This window comes from Amblyraja radiata, chromosome 5 (genome assembly GCF_010909765.2).
Source record: "Amblyraja radiata isolate CabotCenter1 chromosome 5, sAmbRad1.1.pri, whole genome shotgun sequence".
Classification (NCBI taxonomy): Eukaryota; Metazoa; Chordata; class Chondrichthyes; order Rajiformes; family Rajidae; genus Amblyraja; species Amblyraja radiata.
The window spans coordinates 49,652,671-49,666,516 of record NC_045960.1 but is presented as its reverse complement, the minus strand read 5'-3'; the positions used below and the strand labels follow the sequence as shown (position 1 = coordinate 49,666,516).

Genomic DNA, 13,846 nt, shown 5'->3' with positions numbered 1-13,846 from the left:
AAGAGCTCCTGGAGCGGGGCCTTACAGCACCGCCCCGCGCGGCTTGGAATGGCCGCGGGACTGCGAGCGCGCGCCGGGGGCTTTAACACCAAGACCCGGTGTGCGACCTTGCATCACCCGGCGTGGCTTTAATGGCTGCGGGACAATTCGCCATCGCCCGCCGGGGGCTTTGACTTTGACTTTGACTCTGACATCGGGGGGGGTAGAGTGCAGTGGAGAAATAAGTTTTTTTGGCCTTCCATCACAGCAATGTGATGGATGTTTATGTAAATTATGTTGTGTCTTGGGTCTATTTGTTTTGTAATGTATGACTGCAGAAACGACATTTCGTTTGGACCTCAAGGGGTCCAAATGACAATAAATTGAATTGTATTGTATTGTATGTCTTGAGAAATATATCTGGTTTTTCTGCCAAGACAAGCATAATGTTTTCCAAATGTAGTGTCTCGGACATGTTTGTGATCCACATCTTCACTGTCGGGACTGTTGTCTGTTTCCAAAATTTAAGTATTAATTTTTTCGCCATTATCAGGCCATAGTTAAGGAAACGTCTTTTAAATATCATTAGCTCAGAACAGGCCTCTGACATACCTAGTGTGATCAATTTTATTTCGGGATCAAATTTTGTTTTAAGTATTTTGGAAAATATATCAAAGATTCCCCTACAGAAGTTTTGTAGTTTTGGACAGGAACCTATATTGAAAGTTGTTGAAGAAATCTATTCCTTGTGTTCTACCCGTAAGAGTGCCCAAAGCGAGTAATTCTTCATAGCAAAGAAAATCTTCTGTTTTGGGCTGAATGAAGTATAAAACCTGCGCCGACTCAGTATCAGTTGATTCATCCAAAGCGATTGAATAATATATTTTCCTTTTGTAGTATTGCGTGAAGTTGTTCTGTTACGCCAAGGGCTAATTCATCCTTATCATGCATTTGCAAACCCGCTCAGCTCTTCTGCAAAACCCTCATACATATTAACAAAAGGAAGAACATCTAGACCTCACCTTATCCTCAACTTCCATCTAGGATCCAGACTCCTTGGAGCTGTGACTCGCAGCTTGCAACTTTCACAGAAAGAGCCCAAGCAGGCTTTGCAAATACAGAGATTCTCCATGTTGTGACATCTTTTATTTGGCCAATTACAAAATTTGGATTCATTCAAAAGGCCGCACTTAATGGCCTAGAAGGCCGAATGCGGCCTTAAGGCCACAGGTTCCCCCCCCCTGGTCTAACATAACACTTATGTCCTAAAGAATAGGTAGCTGGTGGAAGGAATGCAGGAGATCCAGCAACCAATTGAAAAGCATATGCATGAAATTGTCCGCATTGTTGAACCCTTTATGGCATAAGTAACCTGGGATCATTACCTTTGCTGCAATGGTTTGCTGCTATATTCTGAGTCTACTTGCTTATATTATCATGCGACTTCTTAGAGGATGTGTAAGAAGAGATTTATTCATTACATTCACATTGTAAGCTGGTACAAATATAAAAATAATTATATCTTACTTTAATACTCTGCATGTCTATAAACCTTGCAGAATTAATTAAATTTAGATAAAAGACAGTTTACCATCCTAGCCTTTCACTGCCTTGTGATGGTATGTTTGCTCTTGCACTGCATCTTAATGTAAGATGTGGAAAGTATCTGGAAGGTGAAGAGTACTGTATAATTGCAAGTGGTCTCTTCTGAATTGCTAGAAAGGTGCCAAAACGCTTAAATTCTTTGAGTAGGGAACCTCCTGACAACCCACCACAAAAATGTTTTATCATCTTCAGTGCCTCAGAGCTCCATTCAAACAAATTCCAATCTGCAAAAACATATAGCTTTCATCTCTATAAAAAGAGTTGGTATTGAAACTTACTTGAACATTAACCTAGAATAAGTTCATGAAACACTTGGGATTTTAGGTTGTATACAATTGCAAAAACTAAGTTTTGTCATTTGCAGTAGCAAATATTGAAATATTTATTTAAAAATATTGTAAACTGATATAGTTAAATAGATTTGGTTTCATGTTAAAAAAAATAAGGCATTTTGGTCATATTCAGTTGTGTTTTAAATTTTTAACTTTGATTCTGTTCAGTTCAGATTAGTTTATTGTCACGTGTACCGAGGTACCGTGAAAAGCTTTACCAGCTTTTGCAAGGTTTCTCTTCTTGATCTTTTCTGATGCTTCCACTTGTAAAGGGTAGAGTGCTGCTGGCATATTAGATCATTTTGCATGTGTAAATGAGGAATTATTATAAATAAACTTGTTGATATGATCTAATTGAGCGGTCTTCTGCTCATAAGCACATTGAAGGTAAATGAAAAATTACATATTGATTTTACTTAATTATAATGCTTTGGTTTTAATGTAGTCGTGTGAAGATTTTTCTTGAACAACTAATGGCCTTCAGCTATTATTTTTACAGTGAGATTTACTTCATCCGACAAAAGTAGTGGTCTGACATAATGAGGAACAATTTAGTTTGTGAGACATAAGAGACTGCAGATGCTGGATTTTTGAGCAATAAATGTCCTGGAGGAACACAGCAGGACTGGCTGTATTTGTGGAAGGAATGGACCTGAAGGATCCTGACCCAAACGCCATCTGTCTTTTCCCTCCAAAGATGTGGTCTGACCCACTGATTTTCAGCACTTTGTTTTTAGATCAATTTACAGTTTGCCAGTTCAGTTCAGTTTTTATTTGTCATATGTAGGTTAACACAGGGTCAACGGTACAATGAAATGTGTTTGACAAGGCAACGGGTCACCTCAGCAATGATATTACAAGGATAAAATTAAGGTTAAAATAAAAGATAAGATAAGAGTGACATTGGTAGGTAAAATACAATAATAAATAAAATAATCTACATATATGATGTGTTTATGAGTTCAGAAGCCTGATGGCATGATGATAAAAACTGTTCTTAGGTCTGGTGGTGCATGCAGCCATGCTCCTATATAGTCTGCCTGACGGTAACAAGGAGAACAGTCTGCGTGCTGGGTGGCTGTGGTCCTTGATGATGCTGAGTGCCTTCTGCAGGCACCGCCGGTGGAAAATGTCCTGAATGGCTGGGAGACAGTTGCCAGTGATGTGCTGTGCCACCTTCACCACTCACTGTAGTGATTTGCGGCTGTGGGCAGAACAGTTCCCGCACCAGACTGTGATGCAGCCCGTCAGCAGACTCTCGATGATGCAACTGTAGAAGTTTGTGAGGATGCTGGCGTTCATGCCAAACTTCCTCAGCCTTCTCAGGAAAAAGAGCTGCTGGCGGGCTTTCTTAGTTATTGTGTCCGTATGCAGTGTCCAAGAGAGGTCCTCAGTGATGTGCACACCGAGGAACTTGAAGCTGCTGACCCTTTCAACCTCAGCATCACCGATGTGGATGGGGAGGTGTCCACTCCCCTGCTGTCTCCTGTAGTCCACGATCATCTCTTTAGTTTTGCTGACATTGAGAGAGAGGTCATTTTCCTGGCACCAGCTGTTTAGTGCCTTTACCTCTTCTCTATAGGCTGTCTTATTATTGTCTGTGATGAGGCCCAGGATGGTCGTGTCGTCAGTAAACTTTAAGATGATGTTGGAGATGTGCCTAGCAGTACAGTCGTGCGTGACCAGGGAGTACAGGAGAGGACTGAGCACACAGCCCTGTGGTGCGCTTTCTTGGATTTCTCTAATTGATCATAAATCACTCCCAGTTAACAAACATATTAACTCCCCTTTGCATTTCCATACTGACCTTTCTGTCCGGAGCTTCCTCCACTGTCAGAGGGAGGCCACACGCAAATTGGAGAAACAGCACCTCATATTACACTTGAGCAGTTTACAATCCGGCGGTATGAATATTTATTTTTCTAATTTCAAGTAACCCTTGCATTCCCTCTCTCTCCATCCTTTCCCCACCCTAGTCATCCTGCTAGTTTCACTGTTCTCATCTCTTTGTTATCACCTCTTCTGCAGCCAACAATGGATCATTGCGGGTTCCGCTTTTCATGGGTCATTAGTGCCGGTTCTGATTTGTTCTGCACCTTTTTATGCCATTGGCTTCCCTCCCCCCAACTCGCATGGATGGATTTCAACCCAAAACGTCATGTATTCCTTTTCTCCAGAAATGCTGCCTGACCCACTGAGTTACTCCAGCATTTTGCGTCTATCTTCAGTGTAAACCAGCAACTGCAGTTCCTTCCTGCACATGAATGTAATTTATCTATTAAAGTTTACATAAGAATCACATTTCTTTATTTCACACAAAAACATGAAATTCATACAATATAATTATTAAAATTAAGAAAACCAGAGCTTTTAGGTTTTTAAGACTTTCAGTTGAGTAGCTGATGACAAATAATAGAATACATATATGTGCTATGGTGAGCTTTTATTTGTTCAATTTGTTTGTAAAAAATTCCTTTTTTTATTTGTGTATGTTTACCTTTGTGTTAAATTAATCTGGTAACTGTGTTGAGATTGTATACGTGTTTCCGATAGCATTCCTTAAATTGCCATTTCTGCCACGTCAGTTCTTTTCTCAAAATACTCAGAGGATATCTTTTATTAGAAAATAATGTTTTATTATTAAAACGCATTGTATAACAAATAAGATTAGAGTGTTTCTGAGCAAAATTCAGGCTATATGGGTTTCATGGTTAATCCATGCAGGCATTATCCAGGTTTTATATGGATACTGTAACAGAACTGTTCATAAGTCAATGTCTCCGTTAGTCAGAAACCTCTGTTTTCATTCGTAACCGATATTGTATAGCCCTACATGCATTTGCTAAGATTCTTTCATTTCATTCATTAACCACCCTTACACTATCCATAATTAATCTAATGGAATATACACTGTATCCAGTCGTTAATGAATACAATGAAATACTTTATTATCATCGGTACGTTCAAAAAATGCTTTGAACATATATGGGAGAGTTTGTGGAAAGTCTGATTTCCACAGTCATTTAAAAGAAATTGGAAATTGCTTGTATGTTCCATTCTTTGGTGCTCATGCCATGGTGAAGACATTGATTTGCTCTTTAAATTGCACTTTGGTTTTTGCTGAATAGTTATACACTTTTTTAATGCCATCTGCTGGAGTTGGTAAACCATTTAAATCTGAGTCTGGGATAACCCACAGCAGTCACTTCACAGCACTGGGGAAATGCTGCCAATGATGTTTCCAAAAAGTCCTCCTAATCCACTGACAGGATAACAAACCAATGTCATTGTTCTTTCCCTGGCCAACATACCCATCCTCGAGGTCCCAATTGTACTCAATATGCAGTCCATGGTGTTTGCATTTACAACATCAGATTCCCAAAACAGTCACTTTTGTCGTCAGAACCCAGAGTGGAGATACTAGGTGAACAGAATAAAAATGGTGCTGCCAACACTCATATGAAATGTGTAATATCCCACTAACTTGTGGGAATCTCTGGGCTATGAAGCTGGAAAAAAACATTGGGGATGGCATTGGAAAACTTACGTGCCATGCATAATGTTTGCGAAAAAGACACATCATTTATTTATTTGCCTCTGTACTCCACAATTTGAGATTTGTAATAGAAGAAAATCACATGTGGTCAAAGTACACATTGTCAGGTCATTTTTATACATTTTGGTTTCACCATGTAGAAATTACAGCAGTTTCTACATAGTCTCCCTATTTCAGGGCACCATAATGTTTGGGACACAGCAATGCCAAGTAAATGAAAGTAGTCATGTTTAGTATTTTGTTGCATATCCTTTGCATGCAATGACTGCTTGAAGTCTGCGATTCATGGACATCACCAGTTGCTGGGTGTCTTCTCTGGTGATGCTTTGCCAGGCCTGTATTGTAGCCATCTTTAGCTTATGCTTGTTTGGGGGGCAGTCCCCTTCAGTTTTCTCTACAACATATAAAAGGCATGATCAATTGGGTTCAGATCGGGTGATTGACTTGGCCACTCAAGAATTTACAATTTTTTTGCTTTGAAAAACTCCTTTGTTGCTTTAGCAGTTATGTTTGGGATAATTGTCTTGCTGTAGAATGAACCACCGGCCAATGAGTTTTGAGGCATTTGTTTGAACTTGAGCAGATAGGATGTGTCACATCATTATTTCTATCACAGAATTCATTATCCTACCACCATCAGCAGTTGTATAATCAATGAAGATAAGCGAGCCATTACCTTCAGCAGCCATTCATGCCCAGGCCATAACACCCCCACCACTGTGTTTCACAGATGAGGTGGTATGCTTTGGATCTTGGGCAGTTCCTTCTCTCCTCCACACTTTGCTCTTGCCAACGCCAGATCTATCACCAACAAAATGGATGAACTAAGACTACAGATCGCCGCAAATAAATTCATCGCAGACAGTTGCATTCTGCTAATAACAGAGACGTGGCTACACGCACTTGTACCGGACGGAGCCATTGAGCTAGCAGGCCGCACAGCATTTCGCTGGGATAGAAACAAAGACTCCGGTAAGAGCAAAGGAGGGGGGTTATGCATCTACGTTCACAACAACTGGTGCACAAATACCACAATCATAGACAGACACTGTTCTGCTGAGTTGGAGTACCTGATAGTTAGATGCAGGCCTTTCTACCTTCCACGTGAGTTTACCGTGGTCATAGTTACAGCTGTGTATATCCCACCGGATGCTAATGCTAGCATAGCCCTAGGCTACCTCCATAGCGCTATCAGCAAACAAGAGAACACCTACCCCAAAGCAGCTCATATCATAGCTGGTGATTTCAATCATGCAGACTTAAAGTCAGTTCTCCCCAAGTTTGAACAACACATCAAATGTGCAACCAGGGGAGAAAATACATTAGACAAGGCCTACTCAAACATCAAGAAGGGGTTTAGAGCCACACCACTACCACACTTAGGCCAGTCGGATCACCTATCCATTCACTTAGCACCAGCATACACCCCCCTCAGGAGAAAAGCTCAACCCACCACCAGGCCTGTTAAAACTTGGCCTGAAGGAGCTTCCTCACAGCTACAGGACTGCTTTGAAAGGACAAACTGGGACATTTTTGGAAATCAGGACTTGGAGGAGTACACATCCACGGTACTCTTTTACATCCAGAACTGTGTTGACAACGTCACCGTCGACAAACTCATCCGGGTGTACCCCAACCAGAAGCCGTGGATGACAAAAGAGGTCCAAACTCTCCTCAAGGACCGCAACACCGCCTTCAGGTCTGGCGACAGAGCCCTGTACAGCGCTGCTAGAGCCAACCTGAAGAAAGGCATCAGGGATGCCATAGCGGCCCACAAGAGGAAGATAGAGGACCACTTTAACAACAACGATCCACGGCGGGTGTGGCAGGGCATCCAGCACATCACCAACTACAAGCCCAGCAACAGCACGACGGCCGACGGCGACGCCTCACTGGCAGAGGAGCTGAACTGCTTCTTTGCTCGCTTCGAGGCAGAACCAGAAGAGTTCGTCACCATTCTCCCACCAGCCCCTAACAACAACAACTACACCCTCACTGTGCAGGAGCATGAAGTGAGTCGGGTGCTCAGGGAGGTGAACCCGAGGAAGGCTGCCGGCCCGGATGGCGTGACAGGAAGGGTTCTGAAGGAATGTGCAGACCAGCTCTCCGAGGTCTTCACGAAAATCTTCAACCTGTCCCTGTCCAAATCCATCATCCCACCGTGCCTGAAGTCTGCCACAATCATCCCACTACCAAAAAAGCCTGTTATCAGCGGCCTTAACGACTACCGACCGGTCGCTCTCACACCAGTCATCATGAAGTGTTTCGAGAGGCTGGTCCAGCAGCACATCAAAGCCAGCCTCCCGCCCACCTTCCATCCACACCAGTTTGCCTACAGAGCAAATAGGTCCACTGAGGATGCCATCGCCACTGCTCTTCACACTGCCCTGACCCACCTCGAACACCAGGGGAGCTATGTGAGGATGCTTTTCATTGATTTTAGCTCCGCCTTCAATACCATCATCCCCAGCAGACTGGTCACCAAACTCATGGATTTAGGACTCTCCCAACCCATCTGCCTCTGGATCAAGGACTTTCTGTCTAACCGCCCCCAGACCGTCAGACTGGGCCATCACCTCTTCACCCCCATCACACTCAGCACCGGCTCCCCACAGGGCTGTGTGTTGAGCCCCCTCCTCTACGCCCTCTACACCCTCGATTGTGCCCCCGCCCACTCCACCAACACCATCGTCAAGTTTGCGGACGACACGACTGTGGTTGGACGTATCTCATGAGGAGATGAGACAGCCTACAGGGAGGAAGTCCAAAGACTGGCAGCATGGTGTTCAGACAACAACCTCATCCTAAACACCACAAAAACAAAGGAAATTATCATAGACTTCCGTAAGAACAGTGCAGCCCCCAAACCCCTATTCATCAATGGGGACTGTGTGGAAAGGGTCTCAGACTTCAGATTCCTGGGCACACAAATTACGGAGGATCTCTCCTGGACTACAAACACCACCACAGCAGTCAAGAAGGCCCAGCAGCGACTCTACTTTCTGAGGATCCTCAGGAAAAACAACCTGGAGGAGAAGCTGCTGGTGTCCTTCTACCGCTGCTCCATCGAGAGTGTGCTGGCGTACTGTATAACCACATGGTATGCCAGCTGCTCTGCAGCGGACAGGAGAGCCCTTCAAAGGGTCATCAACACCGCACAAAAATCAATGGCTGCCCACTGCCCTCCCTGAAGGACATCTTCAGCTCTCGCTGCCTTGGCAGGGCAGCCAACATCCTGAAGGACCCTTCCCACCCTGGACACAACCTGTTCCACCTGCTGCCCTCTGGCAGACGGTACAGGTCTTTCAAAACTCGCTCAAACAGACTCAGAGACAGCTTCTACCCCATAACCATACGTGAACTTAACAATGCAAAATAAGAAATAACACTCACATTCAACTGAATGGTTCTACCTCAGCTGCTATTGTTATTTATCTGTAATTTTTTAAAAATATGTATATATTTTTACCTTTTCTTATATATTTAAAATTGCTCTTGTGAATCGCACCGTGGGATTGACTTTTAAATTCCGTTGTACCATGTGCAATGACAATAAAGAGATTCATTCATTCATTCATATTTTAATCTTTGTCATCTGGCCACAAGACCTTTTGTCAGAACTGTGGTTGCTCTTTTAAGCACTTCTTGGCAAACTGTAACCTGGCCATCCTATTTTCGTGGCTAGCCAGTGGTTTGCATCTTGCAGTGTAGCCTCTGTATTTCTGTTCATGAAGTCTTCTGCGGACAGTGGGCATTGACAAATCCACTCCTGAAGAGTATTTCTGATCTGTCGGACAGGTGTTTTGGGATTTTTATTTATTATAGAGAGAATTCTTCTGTCATTTATAAGCTGTGGAGGTCTTCCTTGGCCTGCCAGTCCCTTTGCGATTAGTAAGTTCATCAGTGCTCTCTTTCTTCTTAATGATGTTCCAAGCAGTTGATTTTGGTAAGCCTAAGGTTTGGCTGATGTCTCTAACAGTTTTATTCTTGTTTATCAGTCTCTTAATGGCTTCTTTGACTTTCATTGGCACAACTTTGGTCCTCATGTTGATAAACAGCGATAAAGGTTTCCAAAGGTGATGGAGAGACTGGGGGAAATACTAGGTGCTGAGAGCTCTCTTATACCTGCATTAAGGAGGCAATTAAACATATCTGAGCAATTACAAATGCCTGTGAAGCCATGTGTCCCAAACATTATGGTGCACTGAAATGGGGGGGGGACTATGTATAAACACTGCTGTAATTTCTACATGGTGAAACCAAAATGTATAACATTTACCTTTAATAAAATCTGACAATGTCCACATGTTTTTTTCTAGTATAAATCTCAAATTATGGAGTACAGAGGCAAATAAATAAATGATGGGTCTTTGTCCAGAACATTATGGAAGGCACTGTAAGTACATTTGCCATGAGGACACAGACCACATTAGAAGTGACAGAGGAAGGGCACCATCGATCTACATGTCAAGCAGCTTCTGGTCCACCTGTAACAGTCTACCATGTTGCTCTTTTCAGAGCCCTGTGGAAATGAGTTGCCCTCACCCCCATGAGATGTCAGAAAAGGCAAGACCCTCTGGTATTCTTTCTTGAATCAAAATTAGTTACTGTATACTTTGAGGTGAATAGTTTCGCATTAGTTAACCATGGCATTCACTCAGTGTCTGACATCAGTAACAGTATCTACTGTGATCTACCTTTGGGCATGTTTTCAGCTTGCATAATAGGTGTTTTTGCTATTCTGTACAAGTCTGAGCAGTTTTGATTTTGAAATTCATTTGGGTCTTGCCCTACTTACACAGTATAATTTATATTGCTTTCAGAAGCCCAGGTGTGCATTGAATGCTTCTTTTTACATTACAATACTTCAAATACAAAGAGGGTTTACAAACATTTCTATTCTAATGCAACAAAACTACTGTTTACTGACTGCAGGAAATTGAATTAATGGTTGAATTATCAAGAGCTAACAATACTCTCGGTCTCACAGATGCATCATCTTCTGTAGTGGGATTTAGCTGATTTAGTGGTTGCTTTATCAATTTAAAACAGCACCATTCCCCTCGGATGGGTCAGGAAAGAGAGAACCAGGGATTTTACTGATGAGTAAATGATGAGCGAAAACCAATAAGTTGCAGATCCTTTAAACAAAATAGAAATACCCAGCTGTTTGGAGCAAACTGCCAGAGAAGTTTGAGGTGTTAGGTAAATTAACAAAATTTAGGATGTATCTGGACAGGCACTTGTGTTGCCAAGGCATTGTTGGCATCAGACCATGTGCTAGTAAATGAGATTGATGCCTTGCGTAAACATGGCGGACACAGCGACCTATTTCTATACCGCTTAATGCTGACAATGGACTCTCACAGGCTAATGTGAATGATTCCTAGGAATTCTAACTTCCATAACTCACTTTCCCCTTCTTTATTGACTGATTCTTAGCGTGAATCACTGGAAGGAAAGGATATAGTGGACGCAGGAGAGCATCACCAGGATATTTTCGGGATTAGAGAGTATTAGTGATAAGATGGACAAATTTGGATTGTTTTCTCCGGAGCATCGGAGGCTAAGAGGTGACCTGATAGAAGTTAATAAAATTATGAGAGGCACAGATGGTCAGAGTCTTTCCCAAATGTCAAATAGTAGTGGGCATAGGTTTAAGGTGAGAGAGAGAATGTTTAAAAGTGATTTGTGAGGCCAGTGTTTCTTTACAGAGCAGTAGGTGTCTTGAATGAGCTATGATAGGAGTGTAAGAAGCAGATACGATTGCATGATTTACAAGATATTTAGGAAAGCACGTTATCAGACTTCACACAGAGATATAGGCCACTTGCAATCTGATGGGTTTGGTCCAAATTGGCATTGTTGTCAGTGCATGCACAGTGGACTAAAGGGTCTGTTCTTGTGCTGCAATATTCCATGTCTGAAGGCTCCTTGAAACTTGTATGCCAGTGTTTTGAAAAGTGAGTGTGTCAATTATGTACCATCATAGGATCCAAATATTTCCCCAATTTACAACCCTCAAAACTGTTCTGTGTGAAAGTTCTCTTTCTTTGTTACTGGGTAGGAATGTTTTGTGGGAATATGGCCTTGGTGCAGACTGGTGAGACTAACTCCTTTAAACAACATGGACAATCAGCATGGACGAGTTGGGCTTAAGAGGCTGTTTCCAGGGTTATAATTCTTTGACTCTCCATGTGAGAAATAAACTGCATCATTTGATTTTTTTTTTCTTTGTACATTTAACAATCTTTTGAGTTTTTACAATTAGGCAAAAATTATTTTTCACAACTCCAAATATGTTTTACAACTGAACGTGCAGAGAAAAATACATGGGCACCAGACTGAAACAAGATAGGAAAATGGACCATAATTAACAAGAAAAGTTGAGCAAGCTATATTCCCCCACTTCCTGTTCTAGTTTATTTCTGGGAGGCAGAGAAGATCTGTATATTGTCCATATCCAACAGTCCTGCCAAAGTGGCAGTGAAATATACTTCAAATAACCTCCCTCTCTTTTGTGAAAGAAGGGCTCCAACACTTCAAGGACCAGGCCATTGCCACATTCACAGGACTATCTTGTACTTGTCTAGGTATCTTTTAAAGGGAGAAATCGTACCAGCCTTTTCCACTTCTTCTGACAGCTCATTCCATATACACACCACCCTTGTGTATAAAAATTGCCCTTCACATCTCTTTTAAATATTTTCACTCACTTTAAACATATGACTAGCTTTTCATTGCCCTACCCAGGGGAAAAGACTGTGGCAAGTCACTTTGTCAATGCACCTCATGATTTTATAAACCTCTCTAACATTATTCCTCAGCCTCCATATGTTCCAGAGAAAAAAGACACAACCTGACCTTATAACTCAAACCCTCCAGACCTGGTAACATCCTATTAAATCTTTATTTGCATCATTACCACTACAATTACATACTTCCTACAGCAAAGTGACCAGACTAACTGAACTATATACAGTTAGTTCTGGTCAAATGTGGCCTTGCCAATATCTTGTACAGGTATAACATGACATCCTAACTCGTGTATCCAATAAACTGAACGATGTGAGCAAGTGTGCCAAATGCCTTTGTCACTATCCTGTCCACTTGTGTTGCCACCTTTATGGAAATATGTCCTTGTACCCCCAGGTCTCTCTGTTCTAAAGACACCCCAGGGCCAACCATATACTATGTAAATCATTCCCTGATTTGGCCTGCCAAAATGTAACACCTTGCATTTATCTGAATAAAACTCCATCTGCCATTCCTCGGTCCATGGCCCAGTTGATGAAGAACCCATTGCAATCTTAGGTAACCTTCTTCGTTGTCCACTACACAAAACATTTTAGTGTCATCTGCAAACTCACTAACCATGCCATCTACGTTCACAACTAATTGAATAAATCTGCATTTATCTCCATATATCTGCATTTAATTATGCATTGTAATAGCATGCAGAAAACAATCACTTTAATCTACAAAAAATCCATGTATGTCTTTCATAATGATTCGTATAATTCTTGTTTATAACAGAATAACATAAATTTCCATTATGTTTTGTAGATGATGAAACATGCTTGGGAAAATTACAAACGTTACGCATGGGGATCAAATGAATTGAAACCTTTATCCAAACAGCAACATTCTAGTAGTCTATTTGGTAAGTTTTTTTTTGGTTGCATTTTCTGATTGGGCAGAAAGCAGTACAGATTCTATGTATGTTTCAACTACATTAGAAAACATATGTCACAAAAAAACTTCCAGTTATGATTGATTTCCAATGTTTTGGTATAATATGACCATTGAATGTGGCTTGAGTGCTCGGATATTTTGTTCCGATACACAAACTCCACTATAAAATCCTTAGAAGGTGCCACACTCGAACAACTGCAAATTAAACTATATAGATTTCCCAAGATCATAATCATAATCATACTTTATTAGCCAAGTATGTTTTGCAACATAGGAGGAATTTGATTTGCCATACCAATAAAAAGCAACAAGACACACACAATACATTTTAACATAAACATCCACCACAGCGACCGCTCCGCATTCCTCACTGTGATGGAAGGTGAAAAAAAAAGTTCAATCATTTCCCTTCTTTGTTCTCCCGCGGTCGCGGGACTCGAGCCTTCCGTTGACGGGACGATCTTGGCTCCCATGGCCAGCGATCGAGCCCTCCGCGTCAGGGTAATCAAGCTCCCGCATCGGGGGGGGGGGGGGATCACAGCTCCCCACGCAGGGCGATCGGACCTCGGGTCGGGGCTGGTCGAATCTCCTGTGACTTTGGAGCTTCCCGACATCGGTCACTACCCGAGACTGCGAGCTCCTCGATGTTGAAATCCGCATGCTGCGGTTGGAGCGTCGA

At 42.1% G+C, this 13,846-nt stretch overlaps 1 protein-coding gene across 1 annotated transcript in view; it reads left to right on the top strand.

Annotated features, from left to right (window-relative positions):
- Positions 1-13,846, top strand: part of man1a1 (mannosidase alpha class 1A member 1) — a 432,971-nt gene that overhangs the window by 121,307 nt on the left and 297,818 nt on the right. The window contains exon 2 of the mRNA XM_033021184.1: positions 13,039-13,135. Within this exon, the coding sequence (XP_032877075.1) occupies positions 13,039-13,135 (97 nt within the window). The remainder of the gene's footprint in view (positions 1-13,038; positions 13,136-13,846) is intronic.